This window comes from Betta splendens, chromosome 11 (assembly GCF_900634795.4).
Source record: "Betta splendens chromosome 11, fBetSpl5.4, whole genome shotgun sequence".
Lineage (NCBI taxonomy): Eukaryota > Metazoa > Chordata > Actinopteri > Anabantiformes > Osphronemidae > Betta > Betta splendens.
Genome location: NC_040891.2, coordinates 10755889 through 10780670, shown reverse-complemented (window position 1 = coordinate 10780670; position 24782 = coordinate 10755889). Strand labels below are relative to the sequence as shown.

At 47.1% G+C, this 24782-nt stretch overlaps 1 protein-coding gene across 2 annotated transcripts in view; it reads left to right on the top strand.

Annotated features, from left to right (window-relative positions):
- The window catches only part of trps1 (trichorhinophalangeal syndrome I), an 81514-nt gene that overhangs the window by 25741 nt on the left and 30991 nt on the right, over positions 1-24782 (top strand). The window contains exons 3-10 of one of the 2 annotated variants that reach the window (XM_029166279.3): positions 12119-12829; positions 13286-13401; positions 15837-16443; positions 16534-16748; positions 17207-17357; positions 17443-17683; positions 20443-20816; positions 20934-21235. In XM_029166279.3, the coding sequence (XP_029022112.1) occupies positions 12119-12829; positions 13286-13401; positions 15837-16443; positions 16534-16748; positions 17207-17357; positions 17443-17683; positions 20443-20816; positions 20934-21235 (2717 nt within the window). Of the gene's footprint in view, positions 1-12118; positions 12830-13285; positions 13402-15836; positions 16444-16533; positions 16749-17206; positions 17358-17442; positions 17684-20442; positions 21236-24782 lie in introns of both variants that reach the window. The other variant, XM_029166278.3, reaches the window with a different exon arrangement.

Genomic DNA, 24782 nt, shown 5'->3' with positions numbered 1-24782 from the left:
TTAAGCAAGGCAGGCTTAGCAGAAGGAGGAAGAGCGATAGAACGCCTTGTTATAGTTAAATTATGGGAACGGGGGAGAAGGAGGCAGCGCGTTCAGAGAGCGAGAAAGCAAAGGGGAGGAAGTGACACATAGGTGGAAAGAATCTCATCCCTGCTTCTGTCTCGCGCGGGGTTTCTCCTCCTCGGCCTTTGACGCAAATGTTCACACGCGGCGGCGCTAGGACACTTCAGGGGTGCGCTGACATATTGCTGTTTGTCAGTTCTGGGACGAGGGTTAAGCTGAGGTTTCAGGTTTATGCTTAAAGTATGTATTGGGGATATGGCGAGGAGCTTGAACGCGCGGCGTTAATGGATGTCCTCGTAACGACGGACAAGTTTGTGCGTGTGCATGTGCTGTTTGATTCTTATCACACTGTTTGACTCAGAGCTGCTTTTAAGGCAATGAATTCACGTCTCGTCCTCTTTCTGTCTCCTCGTCTCTTCCCTTTCAGGCTTTCTCTAAATCTCCTCCAGTCTTGTCTTGTGTTTTAATGTTTCTCTGTTTCTCTCTCTCTCTCTCTCTCTCTCTGTCTCCTGGTCTTTCTCTAAAGTTTTTAAAGATCAAATATTATCTGTTTGATCAAAATCTAAATAAATAAATGTGTAGATTTGTGCATCGTGTAAAATGTCACATTCAGACGGCAGGTAGTGATTTACTGAAACACTCAGTTGTGCTAATTTCCACATTAATGGTCGTACATATTTGATTTGATTGATTTTATCATTATCTGCAGTTTGTCCCAGAGGCAGTAAAACCTTTTAGGACACGCGAAAGACATTTTCAGCTGTCAGTTGTAGTAGAACGTGAACAGGGAGGAAAGTCTTGTGCTGAGCAGCATAGGTATGCTGTTCCTTTATGTCATTCATCAGCGGCACAGATCAGAGAGAGATTAGAGAGAAGAATAGACAGAGATGGAAGAAGAGAAAGACAGAGGGAGGGGCTGGGTTTAAAATAAAAGATGAAAGGATTTAGGGTGTAGTAAGAGCGAGATATGTGTAAGCCCCAAACTGTGTTTGTGCGCGTCCATGCTTGTATTTGTGTGCATGCATGAGGGCTATAAGGGTGTATCAGCAGTTAGATGGGTGTGAGAACTAAAGATTACATACCTGTGCTCTCATTACTGATCCACACCTGAATCTCTTTGACCTACTTAAGGTGTCCTGATCCAGTTGAGGTTGCATGGCTTCTCCTCAGCACACATGAAAGAAGCTGATAAGTCCTGACAGATCAGACAAGACGGGGTGTGTGCAGATTCTTCGTTTTCATTATGTGACCGCGCCGTCGTTCTGAGGCCTGGCAAGCCGATAACCAGCACATGTAACATATCACTGTCTCAGAACAGGCCGCCGTCAGTGACAATAAGAATCCGTCCAGTGCCTGTGGAGAGAAACGCAATGATTGCCCGATCCGTGTGACAGAATCATTTTTTCCCTGCTCGTCTTCTGGCTTTTGCAGCTGACTGACGTTGGACGTGGCTGTACTTTACTTTTAGATTCCTAATTACTCTACTTGACAGGTGAAGCAAATGTACAGGGGTTTTGAGAGAAGGTGCAGATGCACACAAAGGGCTGGGTTGACCTTGCATAAACAAAAGCTGCAATGCATCATACTGCAGGATTCAGCTGCATCCATATACTCAGTTATCATGGATCTTCGTCCACAGCACCATCACCAGCTGGTCATGCTGCATTCATTGGACCAATAAGACGCAATGCTGCATCCGTCTGCAGGTCAGAACTGGATGAAACCTGAATAAAGTTAAAGCAAATTTGTTTACAAGGGCTTTTTGTGCAAGGTGCCGCTTGCCCTTTTTTGTTATTATCCAAAGTGCATTGCAGAGAGGATGCCAGCGCGTGGTCCACAATGCACGATTAATGGTCAATACCGTTCCGTCGATATTTCAGTCAGAGGACCCATGTCAAGGCAACACTCCCTGAATAATCGCAACCTTCATCACACTTACAAAGCCCCTGCTGCTCTCTCCTCCATAAACTCGTCCAGGGCACCCCAGCAGAGATAATCACAGATGATCGATTTTGGTTTATCATGTTGAGAATGCATTACCGTCACCTCTGTGTATAAGCAGCTGTTGCTCCGTCTGATGTATAGGCTGCGGTAACCAGGTCATTTCAGGGTAAATTAATGTCTGCAGTGAGCATTTCACAAACAGGATTACCATTAAAAATGACTATGCATTATATACAGTACATACTGTATATAGAGTGTATTGTTATTGTGTGTGTGTGTGTGTGTGTGTGTGTGTGTGTGTGTGTGTGTGTGTGTGTGTGTGTGTGTGTGTGTGTGTGTGTGTGTGTGTGTCTTCTCATTAGCGCTGGCTTGTGTTGTATCTCAAACCCTGATGTTGCAACGACCTGCAACTTCCCATTGGGAAGCTGTGTGTGTGTGTGTGTGTGTGTGTGTGTGTGTGTGTGTGTGTGTGTGTGTGTGTGTGTGTGTGTGTGTGTGTGTGTGTGTGTGTGTGTGTGTGTGTGTGTGTGTGTGTGTGTGTTTGAGCACCCAAAAAGTGAGAAAAGCCTTATGTTTGAGAGAGAGCGAGAGAGAGAGATGGATGTTAGCTCACAAAAGTCTGAGGTTTTTTTTCTCCCGTAAAAACTCCTCCATCAATCTAACGCACGGCGACGAAGTAGCAGCATTAATTAGGAAAAGAACTTTTATCACTTCCAGGAGTGCGACAGGGAGGTTTTCCTTTGAGTTTCCTGAGCTATCCACCGCATGAAAAATGTGACACCTGCTGTTGTAGGAGGAACGATAGCCTGAAGTTAAAACAAAAACTTGACACTTTTAAGTATTTCAAGCACCTTTAGACTCTTCCTGACAATTCAAGCCCTCCTGCATTTCTTTATAGCTTCTGCAACTCACAGAAAAACTTAAATAAGTTGACGCATTGGTGAAGTATTGATATTTTATGATGCAATTTGCTGGAAAATCTCATTATGTCCTTTTTTAACATCTTTGATATATGATTATCATTTTCTGCGGCACTAGCCAAACTTACAAATACACACTGCTATTGTAAAGGCCTTATTTAGATGTTATCTTGATATTGCTGTCGTGTTATGACAGTAGTTAATTTTCATCCCAGACACAATGATTGTTATTCAGTTTGTTTGGTTGCAATTCTGTCAGAGCTGGTTGTCTACCTTTGTAGTCCCACTGGGCAGTGTGTGTGTGTGTGTGTGTGTGTGTGTGTGTGTGTGTGTGTGTGTGTGTGTGTGTGTGTGTGTGTGTGTGTGTGTGTGTCGCTTGTTTTGCAGGATAGAGGAAATGAAAGCTCAGACTGAGCCCCAAGGCTTTCTGAACTGTCTCAGTGTCTTTACATGTGTGTGAGTGTGTGTGTAGACGGAGGACGTCTGCCCCTTTTGAATAAGTGTGTGAGAAGACATAAGTTTGTTCTGTAAACGAGGTCAAAATACACACTTACACACACACACAGTTACAGTGTGTGAACAAAGTGTGTGAAAACAGTTTGAGGAAGTGATTGAATCTCAGCTTTTATTGAGAAATACTGGGCAGTGGAGCCACCTCCTTCCTCTTTTTACTTCTTTGTGTGTACACATGTGTTTGCTTTTTAACTGCCGACTGCTTATTGTGCGTATTGTGTATCATTCTAATCTCCGTTTCCTAGAAACGACAGTAGCTTCACTGAGGACACAGTGTACAAGTTATGACATCATTCAGTTCTAGTGGTTGAAACCTTTTAGAAGCAATTTAAACATACTGCAATAACATGGTTTGAACAGTGATTTTATTTATGTATTTCTCTGCTTTAACCAGAAACTTTTATTTTATGATTCATTTATTTTCTCTTGCTTAAATCTTGAGTGTTTGTGTGTGTGCATGTGTAATTTCCTGGTTGTCCCCCAGTAGCCCCCGAGCTCTGATCACAGGAAGTTAAGAGGAAGTCGCCGGGTGTCCGCCACACACACACACACACACACACACACACACACACACACACACACACACACACACACACACACACACACACACACACACACACACTCCTGCCGTTCTCCCACGCTTTCACATCAGCAGGAGAAATGCTGGTGCGAAGTGAACAGTCGGGGGAAGCGAGTGGGGGGGGGCAGTGCTCAGGTGTGACCGTCGCTCTGTCTTTATCAGGTGTCAAAACTCTATCGCTGCCATGCGTTCCTGCTTGTCTTAGGAACACACACTGTCTGCGTATGAGTACAAGACGCAGCTTTTCAGCGTTCGTTCAGTGCGACAGTTTTCTTTCCTGCTTTTTGTCTGTTCACTTGAGGTTCGTTAAGTAAGTGTGCCCTCTGTGCGCCAACCTAAACAGTTTCCAATGGTTTCCCGGGGAATCAATAACCTCCGACAGACTCCATCATTCGGAGCTTTCAACACCAGCACGAAACGTCAGGGTCGAGAAAAACGTTACGCTGTAAAATCGGGCCTTTTGTTTTAGAAGTTCACACACATCCCACATTGTGTGTAGTCATCAGAGCAAGGCCGAGTAGATGTCTCTGCATTAAACCGCTAATTGTACTTTGATTTTCTGCAGCTGTAGATTTGAGGTGCAGAATTGCTAATCGCCCGGTCTTTCTCCTTCTACTTGCATGCAGCGCTTCGTCTCCTGTGTTAAAGAAGGCTTTAAACTCCAAACACCTCCGGACTCAAATATGTCTAACACTTGGAGGGCTCCATTCAATTATTCATGGCTTTTGATGTGTCTTTCCTTTACGTGAATGGGGTGCGCGCATTTGTATCATGTGTCGCTGCATACTGTCAATGTGTTTCCTTTGAGATCAAGGCAGTGATGTAACGCTTTCATCATGGTGTAAAATGTCTCTGTTTTTAGTTTGAAGTGATCTATTTCAGCGTGTTTCACCAGAAAAACGCAGCGGTTTATTGTTTATTCAGTTTGTTCTAATGCAGCAACGTGAGGTTCGGTGATTGTGTGTGTGTGTGTGTTGGTTCTGAAGTGCATAAACTAAAACTGAATGATGAGATTATATTCTGTTAAAATAACATGCGATTAGATGTAAGTTACAGAGATAAGTGGTTAAACACATTTTGACTGTGGTCAGATTGCTGCTTGTGGATTGTGTGAGTCTTTAACCTCTGCACAGACTTTCATGTCTACGTATTAATATTAGATCACGGTTGTTGACATGTGTTTCCCCTTTGTGTGCACCTGTGTGATCCTCCACTCTCTCATTGCCAGCCTCTGTTTCCTGGCAGCCATCTTTACACTAATTAGTGACATGCACTCTTCACTGTGTGTGTGTGTGTGTGTGTGTGTGTGTGTGTGTGTGTGTGTGTGTGTGTGGCCTCTGTACTCCTGCGTGAAACAGTGCTCCCTCATGACAGCTGTGCGCTTTCTCCCTGACGTTACAAGTTTGATTTTTCACACGTACCCGTGCACGTCGCCCATCACTGGTGACCACAACTTGCCTGAGCTGAGGTGACATCATCGGCGATGGCGAGGGCGGGGGATCCATTTTTAAAGGAGCTTTCTTAGACGTGACCACACACACATGGTATGCTCCACACACGCACTCGCACACAGACAGGGTTTGCTCTAAGGACCTTAGCAGGGGAGCTGTGTCTGTATCTGAGCCTCAGTGTGTGTGTGTGTGTGTGTAAAGTTAAAATCCAGACAGTCATTCCAGAGGCCAGACTATTGAGTGTTATAAACTCTCAGGTCACAGATTATTGAAATAGCAGAAGATATATATATAGTCTGTGTGTGTGTGTGTGTGTGTGTGTGTGTGTGTGTGTGTGTGTGTGTGTGTGTGTGTGTGTGTGTGTGTGTGTGTGTGTGTGTGCGTGTGTGTGTGTCTTCTACTTCACTATTCGACTAAAACATTACAAATTGCTGTGAGGTCGCAGAAATCCAGACATCTGTACGTGCGTGTATTTATATTTGCCTGCGACTGAATGAAATACCACAGGTGTGTGTCTGTGTTAGTGGGAGACCGCGCACTTGTGTGTGTGAGCACTTGAACCAGCAGCCTGCATGTGTGCGTGTGCGTGTGTGTGTTGTAATGCTGATTTATTTCAGTATCATTTATAGCCCCATTGGGAACGGAACCAGCAAAGTCTTGGCAGCTATTTCACTGTTATAGTCTAGCATAAGCACAGACAGTCTATTGTGTAGGCTAATCCAACAAAATGTGGCTTGTTGTGACCTGCTAACCCCTCATAATTTGGCGGGCTGTGCTTAGACGGCCTAGAAAAGTCCACGGATGCATTCAGAGAGAGCGTGTTGCTGCGTCCTGTCCTCCTCTGACCCATCTGTGGGCCTTGACTCACTTCAAAATAAAGTTTTATAGACTGCAGCTCCCCGGGTGCTTTCAGGTCGGCCTTCGCAGATGAAAACAGCGCGTTTGTGTCACGCTGGCTGAGTCACACTTGGACAAAGCGACTTTCTGTCACATTTTCTGTTTGTCTTTTGGGCAGAGTGTGAAGTCGAAGATTTAATTGAGCTTGAGAGTCTAAATTTGTCCGCCTGTTTAGACAATCTCCCAGCGGCGGCGCGCGGCACTCCGTTGTGTTTGATCGGAGGGATCAACTCCAGACGGCTCAGTAGCCAGACGTAGCCATGGTTATACTGGACACCTCCCAGTTATGTGTATGTGTTCTGCTCTGACTCGCGTAAAAAGCACAGAAGAGCGTTTCCCAGACCCTGTGTGGTGCAGTAATCCAATGCAGTTATTGGAGGTCAGCCTCCCTTAATAGACTTTTAATAAAGTTTGTGTGCTGGTGGGGGGCGAGGGTGTGTGTGTGCAGGATAGATTATTATTACTACTTCCCTACATAGGTTTAACCTCAGAGAGTCTGCAAACAGGCTGTGCTTCCTTTTGCCTTGTTTACATGTTGAGTCAGGCCATTTAATTTATTAACAGAGATGAGCTGTGCAGTGCAGCTCCACTACATCAGCATCAGGCGTGTGTTTTGATCTGCCCCGGGGGCGTATTGTGGGGAGCTGTACCCTACATGTACACGTGGCGAAGCAGTCAAGTGACGCCGTCGGAGCCACGGCGTCTCTCCTCACTCTGTATAATGAATGGATCCGTCATCCACCCGCAGTGACTGAATGTGATGAGCTTTCAGCACCGTCACACGTTCGTTCACACCCTCCCACAGACGCGTTGGTTCGTATAAGGATATGCAGGGAGGGAGGCGGGTGAGGGGGGGAGGGAGCGGGAGATTAATTGAGAACGAGGCGGCTTGCGTGAGAGTGAGAGTGCGTGGACTTAGTGAGCGAGCGGGAGGCGGCAGCCAGAGACGAAGGAGCACCAACCGAGGGAGAGAGGCCGACAGAGACGGGGGGGGGGTGAAACGTGAACCTCTGATTGAGTTTGACATTTAAGATGACATATTTTGCATGCTGTTACCCCATTACAAATGAGTCCTACACTCTGGGAGAGTGTGTCAGCGTGCGGGTCTGATCCGTGGGCTCCTGCTACGCAGCAGAGGTGTGTGTGCTTGAGTTCTGGACTTGATTAGGGGCCCAGCAGGCCGCTAAAAGCTTTTAGTCTTAAAATGGCAGGTGGACCCGGTCTCGGAGCGCTTTTACGTCGCCCCTCTTCTCGTTTCCCCCCGACGGCCCCGCCTTCAGTGCCACTCGGCCTCTGAAAACCCCGCGTTGGTAGTTGTCCAACCAAGAAAAGCGACGACCCACACTTTTTCCCTCGCGGAGGACGTCGTGCTGTCGTCCAGCTTTTCCGCCTGTAACGCTAATATGATCACACAGCGTTTCATTATAACACTTCTCCCGCTCCCATTCACTGACATGTAACCTGAAGCGGCGAGTTGTTGCAGCCAGACTTCCATTTTGTGAAACGGTGGCCTTTGCTGCGCTAATAATGTGTGACATTTTCATATAAAGAAATGGCTGCTAAGTGATACAAGCCAGTAATGAAAACAACAACAGCAGCAGCGGCGGCGGATGTCTGCCAGGTCCTTCAGGGAAAACACTTTTATGAACAGGAAGTGATGTGTTTCAGGTTTCTGGCTCCGGCTTCAGCTCAGGAAAACCTGAAACTGGTCATTAAAGCGCAGACGAGCAGACAAGACGTATCTGAAGGAGGATAAAACACCAACTGTCTGTCTGTCTGTCTGTCTGTCTGTCTGTCCAAATGCCTATATAAGGAAAAATCACACCATTAAATGCCAGTGAAAAGTGTTCCTTGGGAAAATTCAGCAATTTTTGGACAGTGGGCAAGTTTTTAGGAAGTCAATGAAGCTTATCTGCATTTTTTCTTTGTTGATGTTTTTGTCTATCAATTTCCCCAATCTGCCTTTTTTCCCCACAGACAGTTCTGGTTTTATTTTAATTAACAGCCTCACATATCTTTTTCCTCTTCTACTACTAGTTCCACATAGACTTATGTTTACCCAACCCTACGAGCGATGCAGGGGAAACACACAAAACGTGGGGACATGGACCAGGAGGATAATACGAAGAGGCAGAATGACGCGGATGGAGGGACAGACCGAGAGACCGAGCCACAGAGATGAACAGACAGAAACCCTTACGTAATGTCTTCATATGTGGCACATTAATACTTGTTTATGAGAGGCCACCATGCCAGCTACAGCTGTCATGCTACAGTATGTGGGGACGGGAGGAGCACAGATACCCTGAGACAGCACCAGCATGTGGCTTTGGTTAAAGCCATTTATTGCTGTGACTTAATATTATTCATTAGGACAATTGGCTCGGCGTCGGCTTCTAAAGTGCTTGAGATGTCCCGGTGTCTGTTTTTTCTCCATTAGCCATGTCTGACCTTTGAGTTGCATGACTTTCAGCGACGGCCAGTATTACATGACAGTGCTGCGCTGCGCGGATCGACGCGCATGTTCCTTGTGCACAGACACTTCCAGTGATCAGCTCTACTAAAGATGATTTGCACAAACGTAATTGTTTTGACTGATGATTTACAGTTGAACTTGGCAAAGTGCAGACCTGCTCCCTGAGAAACTCGACTCCCATCTCAGAGCATCCTTCAACAGCTATCTTTGGGTGATTATTGGCAATTTAAGGAAAAGCTTCACTGGCGTTGGGGCTAATTGTAGTTGAGGGAAATGATTAACTGTCACTTTTATCCTCGCTGTGGTATTGAGGCCATTGTGGTGTATAAAGGGCTAATTGTAGCGAGTAGCAGTAGTTGTTATGCGGTATGTTGTGGTGGGCTGTACCTAATTGTAGTTGATAGTAATGGTTCCAGTCTGTGTATACAGCCTGAGGCAGACAAAGGCTGTGCAGCGACATTGACGCACACACAGATGCATAGGCCCAAGAAGCACTCGCACACTTCTGCCTTGAAACACACACACACACACACACACACACACACACACACACACACACACACACACACACACACACACACACACACACACACACACACACACACACCTCGTCTTCTTGCCCACATCCTGGAGCGATGCGAGCGCACCAGAAGTATGTAAATGAGCCAGTAATGCCACTGTCAACTATTGATGGTTGGTAACGTTGCTTTTCAAATTCCCATCGCACTGACTGCACACACTTCAGCCAAGTCGTTTATTATTCTGTTATTACAATATGATTAACGTTTTAAGCCGCTGCTGAAATCATACGGGCAGATGGAAACACAGTTAGGTCAGTCATTGCCTCGTCTTCGCTCGGGATTTCAGCTTCATTGCTTTACCACAACGATCTGTAGTTTTCCACTGTGTGTGTGTGTGTGTGTGTGTGTGTGTGTGTGTGTGTGTGTGTGTGTGTGTGAATGATGAATTCTGACTGGGTGTGGTGAACATCAGATGAGATTTTCCTCTGCTCCTTGCGCGCACACACACACACACACACACACACACACACACACACACACACACACACACACACACACACACACACACAGGCTGTGCCAGGGCTGGTCTAGGCGTGGGCCCTCGCAGACATAAATTGCTTTATTTTAATAGTTGTATGGTAGAAAACGTAGGGGAGAAAAAAATGGTAAAACACTGGAAAGACCATAGAGAGAAAATTGGATTCAACAAAGAAACCCTCTCTTTCCCTCTCTCTCTTTTGCCTTGCTCACTAGCTGGCTGGCTCGCTCTCCCTGTCTGTCATTTTCCTCTCTTTCCTGTGTGTGTGTTTTTATTTCTTCTTAACTTCCTAATCCTTTAGATTACATTACAGAGCAGTTAAAGTATGGTACATTTCAATCTGTTTATGTGTCTCCACATGTTTATTTATGGTCATCTGATTATCTGTGTTTAACTGTTTCCTTTTACCTTCAGTCTTCAGCTGTGTGTATGTGTTTGTCCGTGCATGTGTCTGTGTGTTAAATTCTCGCACTTTAACTGTTTGCAGATCTCTATCAGTAAATAACAATAGGCGTTTATCTCTCGCACTGACATAGACCCACTCCGGCCGGTTTGCACGCACGCTATCCTTTCTCCACACATCACATCATCAAACATGCATTACACACACACACACACACACACACACACACACACACACACACACACACACACACACACACACACACACACACACACACACACACACACACATATTGCATTGATCTAAAAGTGATCAGTTGCTGGCGTCTATCAGGCGTCTGCTGGGTTGCACTGTGTTTATGACCAAACAGACGCGCACATACAAACGCAACGCATGGGTCAATGGGTTGACTGTGTTTACAAGTCAATATGAGCTGAAAGACCACAAATAAACACGCACGCTCACACAAACACACGCAGTATCTCTTTGTCACGACTGTTGTGAACAGAACGACCACAATTGTTCTCTTCTCGAACAAAAGAAAGATTATGGTTTAACTTAAAACACATGGTTGGATATTTGATGGCTTTGTATCGTGATTATATTGGAGCGAGGGGGAGGATGGTGGAAGGGGGCAGCAACAGAAAGAAGACTTAATGATGGAATTGCTTAAATTATTGTAGCAATTATTCTTTCATATGAAAGGGGGCAACAGCGAACAAAAAGGCCTTAAATGCAAGGGGAAGTGCCTTCTTTGTTTGACAGGGGTGTGTCACGCTCATTATGAATGTGAACCATGATGAGCAAGACAAGGAGCGGGTTCAAAGGTCAACAGCGAGAAGAAGGAGATGAGTTGGGGGGTTTAAAGTAAAAGGAAACCGAGAAGCAGGCAGAAAGGGAATAAAGGAGAGAAAGGAAACAGAAGGACAGGAGGTGACGCAGATACAGCACGAGAGACAGCGAAAGATGAGAAAAAGAGAAATTGGGAGCCAGAAAATGAATGAGAGGCATGCAAAGAAGAGAGGGAGGGTATTTGGAGTGCTGCAGGGGATGAATTGCAGTCTGCTGCCTCCCTCATCCATCTTTCTGATATGGGGTGTGCAGTTTGATGTGGTTCAGCGTTGGCCGTTCTCCCCCGTCTCTCTCCCTCGCCATCTCTCTCCCTCGCCGTCCCCCCCCCGTGTCTCCCCGTGCCTCACCCTCTCGCTGCCACCCGTCTCTCTGATATGGTTTGGGTTTTGATGTGGTAATGTGTCGCAGATTCTCACGGATGGTTTCCATAATGATAAAAAGATCCTCTCCCTGGTCTGGAAAAAAAAAAAAAAGCTAGAAGTTGCGCTTAAGGAGGCATCGAAGAGTGTATGAATGCGCACACACGCACACACACACACACACACACACACACACACACACACACACACACACACACACACACACACTCCTACGGTTCTCACAGCTGAGATGTTTCTGATTTGTTGGGGCTGTTTTCTTTGACGAGGTTTGTGGTTAAGAATCGGCACAGATTTCGGCATTCAAAAGACTCTGTAAATCGAATCAAAGCTTTTCTTTGTGCAAATACATCATCGTCAGAAAAATAATATTTGTGAGAGTGCATGTAATCCTCAACATATTATTTGAGTTCTGCAGACACCTTGTATCTCTTAGTGTCTTTGATTTTCAGGGATTATGGAAATCTGCTTGATCTCGCAGATCCTACATGTATGCATAAACCATGTGTAGCCTACATCTTTGGGAACGCTAACAAAAAATACAACAAAAATCACAACATTTGTTTTTCTCAACACTTTTCAGAGATGGTGAGGAAGAAGAATCCCCCTATCCGAAGTGTGGGAGGCGAGGAGGAGGAAGAGGAGGAAGAGGGGAGGAGGCCGGCAGGAGAAGAAGAGGAGGAGGGAGAGGAAGAGGGGAGAGTAGGAGCCGAGGCCGAACGAATAAACCGCCCCTCGGAACCAGAGTCGTCTGAGCGGATCCGAGGCGACGAGGAGCAGGAGGACGAGGGAGGAGAGAGCGAGTGCGTTTCCTCGTCCGTCTCGCCCTCGTCCGTCAGTGATCGCTACAGCAACGAGGAGAGGGGGGGGAGGAGAGGAGCGGCGAGGAGGGCCAAGCAAGGAGGAGCGGCATTGACTGACAAACCCGAGAGCCAGTCGGAGCCCGAGGACGGCGAGAGGGGAGCGGATGAAGGGGCGAGGGGCGTCAGAGGCAGGGGGGAGGCAGACCTCCTCACCCCCCCTCTGCTCTGCGTCCCCCACCTCCTCCTCCGACAGGAAGGGGGGGAGGAGTCCACGAGCGACACCCCTCCGCTTTCCTCCAGCCCCTCGCCCAAACTTCAGGACTATAAGTGCAACGTGTGCGGGTACGGTTACTATGGCAACGACCCCGCCGACCTGGTGAAGCACTTTAGGAAGTATCACCTGGGCCTGCACAACCGCACGCGGCAGGATGCTGCGCTCGACACACACATCCTGGCCCTTCACAACATGGCCCCCCAACACACGCTTCTAGGTAAACGCAGGCTCCCTTCAAAGCATGAGTCAAATGAAGCTCTTCCTGCCTTCGACGGCATCGCTGTGAGCTGCAGAGTGTTTGGGGACAAGAAAACCTCACCAGCAAAATTATTTGTTTTTGCTTCAAGCTAATTTTATCATATATAAACATACAGGTACCGCCTTAAGTGTTGCCGTAAATATTTATGGGTGGTTAAAGCCACTGCACGGCATCAGGTTGCAGCTGACGTAGCTAATTAATCCTTGCTCCCCAGCGTCGTAAAGATTCTGTTGCAGATGTAAAGTATTGACCTGGCTTGTTTTTCAGTTTGCTTCTGCTGCAGCGGTGGATTTCAACAGCAACTTGTTAATCGTTGATCTAAAGGTTTTCCTTCTTCCCCGATGCCTGCGGCAGCCGCACCGGCCTGTATATGTGCTCCTGCGCCCCTCACCCCCCCTGTGTTTCTGCTCCCAGACATGCAGGCAGGACAGGGACAGACGAACCAAGCCAAAGAGTCGAGCAAGACGAGGCCAGATATGCACAACCCGCAGCACAGGACAGTCATGATGAATGGCACATACGATGTTCAGGTAAGCCCTGCTTACAGTACAGGAAGGCAGGGCGGCAGATTTACTGTGATTCTCATCAAGTCTATAAATGTTATTACAATATACGCATAAGGATGAAAAACTGTTCAGTAACAGCAATAGTGCTTCACACTGTGTGAAAGTAACTGGAAGGAATAGAAAGGGCTGGAACAGTAAATCTTTCACTTATAAGAATTTCCTGTTGTTGCCTCTTCACCTCTAAAAGGCGCCTTCGTTGTTTGACCTGGCTTCTCCCGTTGCCCGTCGGTTTCACGATCGCTCCTGCCTTCACTGTGAAAACACAGTGTTTGCCTCGATCGCCCGTTTCCTCAGCCTCCTCTAAGATTGGGTGAACGTCCACCTGTCAGCATCACACCCACTGCAGCTGCACAGGTTGTGTGTTAATTGCAGTTCACGGCCCCATCATGGCCAAAAGGCCATAAAAAAATATTAAAAGTGGAGATAATGTGCCACTAATGTGCCCACTCTGGCTTCATAGCAGCAGATTGCCTAAATGTATCAAACAGGGAGACTGACCACGCATACATTTGAGCAGTAAGCAGAGTTGCTGCATATATAGTAAATACTTTGGACTGTGTGTGTTTGAAACTTTTAAACTACACGATCTAATGAATGTATGTGCGAGTGTGAGGAATAGTCAAGGAGTCTTATTTCATTTAAAGCTGTAATGGCTGTAAGTCACGTAATGGACACACACACACACACACACACACACACACACACACACACACACACACACACACACACACACACACACACACACACACACACACACAGCGAGTCAGAAATAGAAAATCCAGTGGGCTTAAGTCGTCATTATGAAGAAAAAGTGAAAGTATTTAAAAAAAAAACGAATGAAAGGGGTCTCTATTCTCCCCATCCCGCTCTTGATTCTCTCTCTCCCGCCCACGTTTTGGAAAATTCCATGTTGTCATTTGCTAAGACGAGGTGGGCCGTCGACCAATGGGAGCGCAGGGAGAAGGAGTAGAGGGATAACGAAGGCAAGGAACAGAGCGACGGAGGGTGAGAGGTGGGGGAGGAAAGGAGAGAAGGGAGGCAAGGAGACAGAACGGGTTTGAATCTGCTGGATGTGATCAACTGTTAGGCAGCAGAACGGAACAGCTGTCGGACATATTTAACTTTCCCTCATCTCTGTTCTTCACTTGTCTCCCATCATGCCTCTGTCTCTCCTCCACCTTCTCAATCACATCTGAGCTTTTTTACCGATCAGGCGCCTTTTCCCTCTCCTCACCTGTTTTTTTAGTGGTTTTGCGCTCACTCTCTCACGTTCCCCTGCTTCTGTGGGACGTGATGATTCGATGATTTGCTTGCTGTGAGATGACACCTAATAGCAGCTTCCATTTAGCATTCTGGATTTGTACTCCTAAATGAAGCTGAAATGTACCATGTCTCACTTTTGTCATCTTTTTAATGAATATTGCTTCCCTTGCTCTTTTTTTTTTAAGTTTGTCTTTCATCTTAATTTCTCAAAGTCTGTCTTTGTTTGCCTACTTTTAATTTCTGTTCTCAGGCAGAACATAGCTTTTAATGAATATAAAGTCGTTTCCATTATCCTCTCCACTAAAAGACACAGCGAGACGTTTAATGATCAAGTTTTAATTGGAATAAAATGAAAGAAAAGCAAGTTCCACGGTTGAGAATTAGCACTTGTATTAAAAAGTATATTTGCACTGTAAAATCCCTCTGAATGAAAAATTATGAAGCCACATCTTCGCTCCGTTAAAGCGTAACTCGTGTTGAATTTTGTCCTGCCAAACGTTTATCACCGGCCCGCGCGCCGGTATTAAAGGACGCGGCTGTACAGTAGGACGCGTAGCGGCGGTGCCAGGTCGCCTGCTCACCAGCACAGCCAGCGGCTAGCTGTAATCACATGCAGTCTGGGGGCTAATGAAACGCAGGCAAGTGTCAGGTTGCTCGCTCAGCAATGCAACAGCTTGGCCTCATGCACTACATGCTGGAGCACGGTAGATATGTTTTTGGATGGTTAGTTAGACTTAGAGCAGCCTTTTAATTGTGCGTAGTTACAGAAAATGATGGATTACGTTTGCCGAGAGCTTAAGTACTAAGAGCAGCTAAGGCATACAGTAGTTTTCCACATTCCCAGCAGCACAGGTCCCTGATTGAAGGCTTATGTCAGGCATCCCATAACTACCCGCTGCATTACATTTAATAATGTATTGCATGTAGATTTTAAGGCCAAGGTAAACGGAGCACAGAGCCATCATATGAATATTTTATCAAAGCTAGTGAAACACCACAAGAGTGAATAAACTAGATCTACAACCTAAATAAATAATCATATGAAATGTTTATTATATTTATCTGGCAATCATCTCCATTGCTTTAAAACTGTGTTCAGTCATGCCCTGTTTTCTCTCTCCTGCGCCTCGTCACAGGTGACATTAGGTGGTACGCTAATCGGGATTGGCCGGAAGACGTCTGACTGCCAGGGGAACACTAAGTACTTCCGCTGCAAATTCTGCAACTTCACGTACATGGGCAGCAACTCCCTAGAACTCGAGCAGCACTTCCTGTCCTTGCATCCGAACAAAGTCAAAACGCCGCCCACCACGCCCCTGCTGGCCAACCACAACCTGGCAACGCACGACGCGCCGCCGAAGGCGCGCGGCCCGGCGCCCGACGGGGCGGAGCGCGTGGGCGTGAGGGCGGAGGACGACGCCCTGGTCGGGTACTCCGTCCCCGTCGGGGCGTGTTCCGATCTGCCTAGCTGGACGGGCGAGCCCGGCAGCCTGCAGGCGTACTATTGGTGCAAATTCTGCAGCTGGAGCTGCGAGTGGTCGGGCGGCTCGGCTAAGCTTTTAGAGCACTATGAACAAAGGCACAGAGCGGGCGCCGGCGGCGCCATGAGCCCCAGCAACTCAAATCCGGCCCTTGTGGACAGAGAGAGAGAGCGAGGGGGGAGGCGGGAGGCGGGAGAGCGAGAGCACGCGGCGCCTAAGAGCCGGAAAGACGCATCGTCGAACCCGTCCGGCACCAGCCAAGGTAACGATGGCACGGCCCAGGACACAGTTGACGCTCATCCCCGTGTTTTCCTGCGCCCTGACCCACATCTTTGCCGCTTTCTGATCGCAGGCGACCTGAACAGCAGCGATTCGGAGGCAGTCGTGACCAGCTACAACTGTCAGCTGTGCGACTTTCGGTACTCGATGGCCCACAGCGCAGACGTGATCGTGGTGGCGCCGCTGCTCCTGCACTACCAGCACAACCACTCCATCCACCGCTGCTGCATCCAGCACTGCATGTACTGTCCACAGGGGCTCTGCCAGCCGCATAAACACCTGGGGGAGGTGAGATTAATAAGACCTGGAGATGTTGATTTGCTCACTACTTTGTTGTTTGCCGGGCAATTAGACGAAAATGCAGCTGTTGTAGGCACACGAAAATAAAATTTAATATATGAACAAGTGTAAAGTGAATTGTTCCAATTTTCAGCCTATTTAAAATTCCCTTGCTTCCCCCGGTCCTCCCACACGTCCCCCCCCTTTGTTCCAGCTGCCAAACGTTGCCATTGCAGCTGTTAAAAATGCAAAACGCTTGGTTAACAGCCAAAATTGAACGAGTGTGGCGTGATTTAGTTAATGATATTTGCGCATTTGTGTTCATTTGTGTGTCACCTGCACAGACAAAGGCAGACACAGCAGGAGGTTTCAGATTCATTATGTGGGCAAAGTGCTCCTTGTTAGAATGAAAGTGTGTAAACATCCGAAACGGCTGCTGCACCAACGTTTCCGCTCCTCCTTCGCAGATTTCTCATCCCTTCGCTTGTCGGAAGCCCACCTGCTCTAAATGCTGTAGCAAGTTCCCGCAGTCCACCAAGCAACAGGACGCCGCGGGTTCAAAGTCCGCCGGCAACAACTCGCCCAGCGTGACCCCTCCCAATCCCAGAGGTGACCCAGGTGTGATCTCTGCTTCCTCACTTCATACCTGTGTCTTTATACTTCCTTACGACCTCCTCATTCTCTTGATCTTTGCTCACCGCAGGCGTGACCCACCTATGCGACCAGTGCGTGTTTGCCACCACCGACATCGACGTGTTGCTGCAACACTATGAAAGGTGCCACACGCAGGTCAACCTAAAGGGGGCTTCTCCACACGTCAAGGCCGAGGAGGAGGCGGTGGGAGACAAGGAAGGGGGGAGAGGGGACGTCGGAGAGAGGGAGTACTCGTGTACGAAATGTCACTTCATCACAGAGGTGGAGGAGGAGATATTCAGACACTATAGGTGAGACAACAACGGATTTAATAAAGACTTTTTGAATTTTGGGTCAAGCATATACTAAGCGACTGAACATGTGAATGTGAATATGTTTTATTCCAGGTCATAATATTCCAGTTAGAGTCTATGACTAAATGTTCCAGTGAGGAGATGACTGCACATAAAAAAATCTCATTTTTTTAACACTCAATTATGCAGGAAGCGTTGAGCCGAGCACACTCATTTTCAGCAATCATTTTACGAAATCATCACTTCGCACACAGGCGGCGTTTAGACTGGCAGGTTTAAAGACTGCGGCACCACCTGTGCTTAGCAATTAGCTATTGTGGGACCAACGTGTTTTGACTTATGGTTTTCTCGTTGGCCCTGAATTTGTTGTTAAATGGCCCACGGGACAGGCTACAAGCAAAAGCACTTTCTTTCCCCAGCGAAGATGCTCCTCGATGAACACGTCTTCCACACTTTGTTATTAGACGAGGCCGTGCCAGGAATCCGTCTGTGTGTTTAGTGTCAGGGACCTCTACTTACAATATGTCCAGATATCCTCCACGTTTCTGTTTGCTAGTTTTTTAGTGTCTCGACTCTGTTTTACCCGCGTCAGTGTTTGATTCGTGACATTCTCCAGCATCAGGGCGAGAATCAACAATCTGTAGCTGAGCTGATTGGAAGAGAGTGTTTGCCTTCCAATTCATTTTGCACCACGGCATCACCAAATCCCCTTATCCGCTGCATTAGCAGGGGCTCCTAGAATCTTGGAACAAAGACTGAATCATGAAGCTGTGAATGCGATGTTGCTCAATTTGAACCTTTAGAACTCCTCTTGACACGTTTAGTGTCCACTTCTAGTACGAGTGATCAGCCTTTTTTTTTCTCCTAACAGTTTGCAGAAATACATTTTTTTAATCCTTTTCTCTGTAAAACCTTCACTATCTTACGCATAATGCGGCCCAACTACAGACTTTACCAGCAGCTGGTGCAGCCTCAAGACCAGATGAGCAGCAGGATACAGCGTTAGGTCAAGTTAGAGTGACTTAGGGTGGGAGAGAGAAGAGAGAACAGGACCGAGAGAAAGGAAGAACTTGAAAGACATTCAGGAGAGTGAAGTGGGGGAATTAACAGTCCACTCACATCCCCAACAGACTCTAAGCTCTGAATGTTGGAGCACAAATCAGATAAAACTGAAATAAAGCCAGAAAGTTTCACACCACCAATAAAATCGACCTAAACATAAAAGAATTCCAGGGCCAAGTTTTAGAAAACAGAGGCTAAGATTTAATTATAGGGTGCTCTGAACAATAGGCCGGGCTGGTGTGGGATAATTACCACAGTAGGTTAAACAAACTAACCATTTTAAAAGTGAAGTTTCACTCTCACCTTGGTTCTGACAAGGATCCAAACACACATGAACAACAACCGAGCGGCAGATGACGTTCTGATTATTCTCTAACAGTAAGAACGCTGTAGGTGTGCATATCTGAATGTGGTCAAAGACCGTGAATGATGTAGAGTTATTGAGATGTGCTGTACTCCACATGGAGGAGTCAAAGCTACAGGGAAGGAGGAGACCTGCTTTTTGTAAAGTGAACCGGGTATGTGTACATATATAAAGTATGTCCACTGATCCGTAAAAAGAGACTGTTGGATATGGGAGGCAGCAAAAGTAGGCATTAGCGTTGCTATCACGTTCCCCACTGGGATATCTAAGAACACTTCTGGCTTTGCCCTTTAGACTTCATTCTGCCTTAACCTTTATTTATGCATTAATAAAAAAAAAAAACGTCCCCACTCATCGTGTGTAGGAACATTGTAGATGCTGCTGCCGACAGAAATCAGGAAAATGTCGGATTACATCAGTGCATGTGCGGAATGAATGATTGAAGGAGTAAACTTGGTGTGTGTGTGCGTGTGTGTGTGCGTGTGCGTGTGCGTGTGCGTGTGCGTGTGATAGAGAGAGTCAGTAAGCGCACCCATCCATGTGTGCTGTGTGTATGGTGATGACAAACAGAGAGGCCACTATGTATTTGTTCACCATCTGGAGACGTTTAAGCGCGTTAGGTACAAGGTGTTCCTCTGCAACACACATTATCACAGTCCTACTGTTTCTGAGCCACTGGAGGTGCTGTTCAAAGCCTCAATCTGCTGTTAAAGAAATGAGAAAGGCCGTCCAACAGTATAGTCATACATCCTGGGCTCGCTTTGACTTGCTGGCCCTGGTCATTCAGGGCCTTGCCAGCGGCAAATATGGATGCTTCGTTGATGGATGATTTATTTTGCTCTATCTAATGCATTATTCGCCGCAGCTCTGTTTTAATGCATGATGATTTGGAGGAATGCTGAGTCACTTTTTGTCCACAGGCTCGGAGAAACCTGGGCGGTGGGAGAAAATCAGACTGGCACTAATGCACTTTAAATTCAGTAATTTCATGGAAAGTTTTTTTTTTAATGCGATCAATGAAAAACTTATTTTTCTGAAACATTTGTAGTCCATTAAGAGCCACTGGGAATGAGAGTGTTTATGTTTCCAATCAATGGATGTGAAGATGAATTGACTCTGGCCTTGAAAAGGAAACCGAACCAGTTGTCACTTGCATGATGATAAAAGCTGTTATTCAAGTCACGTTAGGATGGAAAGTACTGTCCAGATGGAGTATTACGGAATAAGAATGCAGTGTTCGCTCTATGCATATATATATATTTATGCACGATCGTGTTAATGCAGCAGTGTCTCTTCTTCGTCCGTGCTCATTCGGGTTTTTTGTCTGCAGACGTGTCCATGCGTGTTGCCGCTGCCGACGCTGCGACTTCACGGCTCCAGATTCATCAGCGCTCCTCGACCACTTTAACTCCGCTCACTACCACGACTCCTCTTCCTCACTGAGCTCCCTGCCGGCCCCACTCACGCCGTCGCTCACGCTCTCGGCCAACGGCTGCTCGGCTCCGTCCACCTTAGCCATCAAAGAGGAGAGCAAGGGTGACCTCCGCTTACTCTACTCGCTGGCGCCGCCCGAGGGACGGCTGGCGGAGGGAGGCAGAGAGGAGGCAGGAGGGGTGGTAAAAAGCGAGGGGGGTGAGGAGAAAGAGAGAGAGCGAGAGAAAGGCTGGGTGATTGGGGAAACGAGAGGACTGGGGGAGAGAGGAGGTGAGCAGGCCCATGGTTTACTCTGGGTGCCCAAGGAGCGAATGGGACCCGAAAGAGGGTCGGGAGGTGGGAGCCCCTCTCTCTTCTCCTCCTCTATCCCGCTGTCTTTTGTTTCAGCCAATCACGACGCCGCGCAGCAGAAAAGAGGCGTGGCGTCACCTAGCATGGTTTACCTGGGAGACACCAAGTCATTTTTGGGAGATACCAAGCTGTTGCTGGGAGATGGGAAGCTTTATGGAGGAGGGAGGCCTGGAGGAGCAGCTGCGGGAGGAGGTCCAGGGGAGAAGCAGAGCCAGATGCCCTCTCAGCAGTACATAGGAGGAGGAGGGGGAGGAGGAGGCGGGGCCGGAGGTGGAGGTGGCGGAGGACAGGAGGGGAAAGGAGGAGCCGCTAAGGAGGAGTCCCAGTCGCTGCTACGGGTAAGGTGGCACATCTGCACACTCACCCACTCACCCACTCACCCTCAACCTTCCTCCCATTAAGGCCTAATCGTCCTACTTTGTCTTATTTATACGCTCACTTCAGCCTCGAGCTCTGACTCTGTCACTGATGCCTTTGTATGCGTCTATGAGTAGAGACGCCTGCTGAGAGCGTTAGTTGTCAAAATTCTGCTACTAATACACCTTCATCTTTATTTCTTTTGAATCTGATGTAAGGATTATACCTCATGGAGTGAGCAGCTACACTCTACTGTAATTCCTCCATCATACTCAGAGTGCTCACGCCACTTTACATTAGCAAAGCGTATATGCATGTGCCCATGTGATTGTATGTTTTCATCCCTCTTTGAACCCTGGACCTAATTTTCTGTCCCATAAAATGCTTTAAATCTAGAGTTAATTCAATTTAATGCAACGCTGAAGTGTTGCCTTTTGCTGCAGTAAAGTGGAGGCAAGCTGACAGTTCCCCTGGTTACCTACCTGCAACTAGGTGCCCTGACCCTGCTTTGTGGCCCATAATGCTTTGCCCTTCAGTGATGTCATGGACTGGCAGGAACAGATTGTGGTCTGCAAACACAGCAGAGCTTGTTGGCTATGATCACATTAGATCGGAAAAGTGTGTGTGTGTGTGTGTGTGTGTGTGTGTGTGTGTGTGTGTGTGTGTGTGTGTGTGTGTGTGTGTGTGTGTGTGTGTGTGTGTGTGTGTGTGTGTGTGTGTGTGTGTGTGTGTGTGTGTGTGTGTGTGTGTGCGCGCGCGCGCGCGCGCATGCGCGATGGTCTTTGTACGCGGCAGGACGGAGCTGAGACTGTGGCATCTTTCATAAGTTGTGGTTTGGCCTCTCGCATGTGTGTATATGTGTGTGAGGTGTTGGCAGGATCTTGGCAGACTGGGCAGGGTGGGGCACCGAGAGGTTTACTCATTATCATGGGTGGAGCAGTGTGTGTCTGCGAGTCAGCGAGAGAGGGAGACTGTGTGAGTGCGTGAGAGAAGAAAACTGAGACAGAAAGATGGGCGAGTCCGAGGAGGATACAGCACGTGTGCCAGTATCATAATCTCTAGTTTGTGTGATTAAAGTATAGAAGTGTGTTATAGCAGCGACAGCACCTCATTCAAACAGAAACGCTTTGAATGTTTCAACGTAGACATCCGGTGCTGTTCATATGCAGTGATTAGTGCCTCAAGGACTAAACGGAGCCGTGAAGTGAACGAGGTGACGGGAATAAAGCCGACGAGGGAGGCAAGCGACAAACAACAACACAATTTGTTAACGAGGAGCACCTGAACATGTCTCATTACGTTAATAGCTCACCAAGATACGGCCCGTGCTGCTATCTTTCTCCCGCCTTTCACAACACATTCATTCTCAGTTCTCATGGCATGCACTGACATGTCGCACACACACACACACACACACACACACACACACACACACACACACACACACACACACACACACACACACACACACTCAGACTGGCTGGTTGACTCATCGCTGGGCAGGGCAAGGGAGGGGCACTGAGGATCATCTAAAATAAGCACACACACGCATATTAAATTTGGCCTTTGACGCAGGAAGGAGGGGTTCAAATTATAAAAGGTGAACCCGCCCAATACAAGTACAATACAAATTGACTTCTAGTGAGAGAGTGCAGGGAGGAGGCGTGCGGGAGGAGGGTGATGGAGGAAGTGAGGGATTAAAAAAGCAGGAACTAAGTCCAAAGTCGTATTTCATCTAAACATCTGCTCGCGCTTTGTGTGTGTGTGTGTGTGTGTGTGTGTGTGTTTGTGTGTGTGTGTGTGTGTGTGTGTGTGTGTGTGTTTTTCTCCCAACCTCACGTGTTCTTTCTATTCTTGTCTGAATCGACCCGTCGCTACCCTTTTTTTTGTCTTTTCTTTTTCCTCAAAAGACAACTCACCTGATACACAGACATCAATATACACACAAACACACACACACACACACACACACACACACACACACACACACACACACACACACACACACACACTAATTCAAAGTTTTTAGTATTCTGGTTCCAGAGGCCGTTTGCTTTGTAGAATTTATTTTTTTGAGGCTGCTGTATAATTGCTGCACAGAGTTGCTATGTTGAGACATTGCCCTGATATTGGCTTTGTTTCCTGGTGATTTATTACACTGAACACTTTTTTTCCTCCGTCAGAAATGCTATTTTCTGGCTTTGTGACTGACATGGATAGACGGCGCATGAGGGTTTGAGTTGAAATTAAAGTAAAAGCCTTGTTGATGTTTTCATTTATAAATGGAATGAGACAGTCTTTGAGTAATGGTGGTTTCTCGAGTTAAGAGGGCCGAAAAAGGTCTGCCTCTGAGCCAAACATATGTGAAGACGCGAACGTACACAAACACATGTGAATCCACCCCATCCTTTCACATCCGTAATACATCCCAGATTGCCTTCAAAGAGAGCTCCACCTGAAGGACAGAGGAGGAGAGCAGCGAGGTGGACACCGGCGGCGAGAGGGAGAAACTCACTGACGCCGTAACAAACTTCTGGCTTCTCAAAAGCCCCACGCACGACATTCAGTTCTGTTTGAGCGGAGAGACGGACGGGAAGATAAACGGGAATGTGTGCTTTCAGCAGATCAGAGGAGAGTTTCATTAAAGTTTACATTTGTGCCTGACGGAGCTAATTATTTTTAAAAAGACCCACAACACACACACACACACACACACACACACACACACACACACACACACACACACACACACACACAGAGCTGTATATCCATAAAGTTCTCATTATTCTATGTTCTAATGCCCATCTTCCCTCGCTGCTTGCGTAATTTCATGTGCGTTAATATGCATTCATGTGCCTGTGTGCGCTTCCCTCTGCTTGTGCGCTTAATTATGTATGATGTGTCTGCATTTTGATGCTCTGTGTGTGTGTGCGCGTGTGAGGAAATTAAAGCACAAATTGAAATGTTCTCCATGCTGATAATTTAACACCGCTTTATATCCGCAACAGGAAATGATGGGGCTTATGCTCCGTTTTGCCTGCGCATGCATCACTTTTTGTTTGTGTGTTTACTTTAAGACAAGAACAGGAGAGAACCTTTAACTTGTCTCTTTGGGCACTTTAATAAATTCCTGCTTTTTTTATTACATGTTGTTAGAACCGAGTCCGTTTCCCTCTCACAGTTTGATACTAGACGGAGAACTCTGACCCGACCGTTTGGGGAGATTCCCTTCAGCAGAAGTGCTTTTAAACCTTTTCTCCTTCTTTTCCTGATGTGGAAAATGTGACTCCTACAGTAGGTGATGATGCAGGGAGCCATTACTGGATATGCATTGGATGTAACCCATTTAAAACTAGAACGGCTCCACAAGGCGATCGCTATAGTTGGAGATGAGTTGGATCGTTAGAGGAGCGGCGCTTATGGAAAGCGACGCTGCGGCAGAAGACGTCCCCACGGACGCTGCTTTGATTCCTGCCGGTCACAGAGTTGTGTCTGAAAAAACCAACGACAAAGCGATTGGAGCCGAAC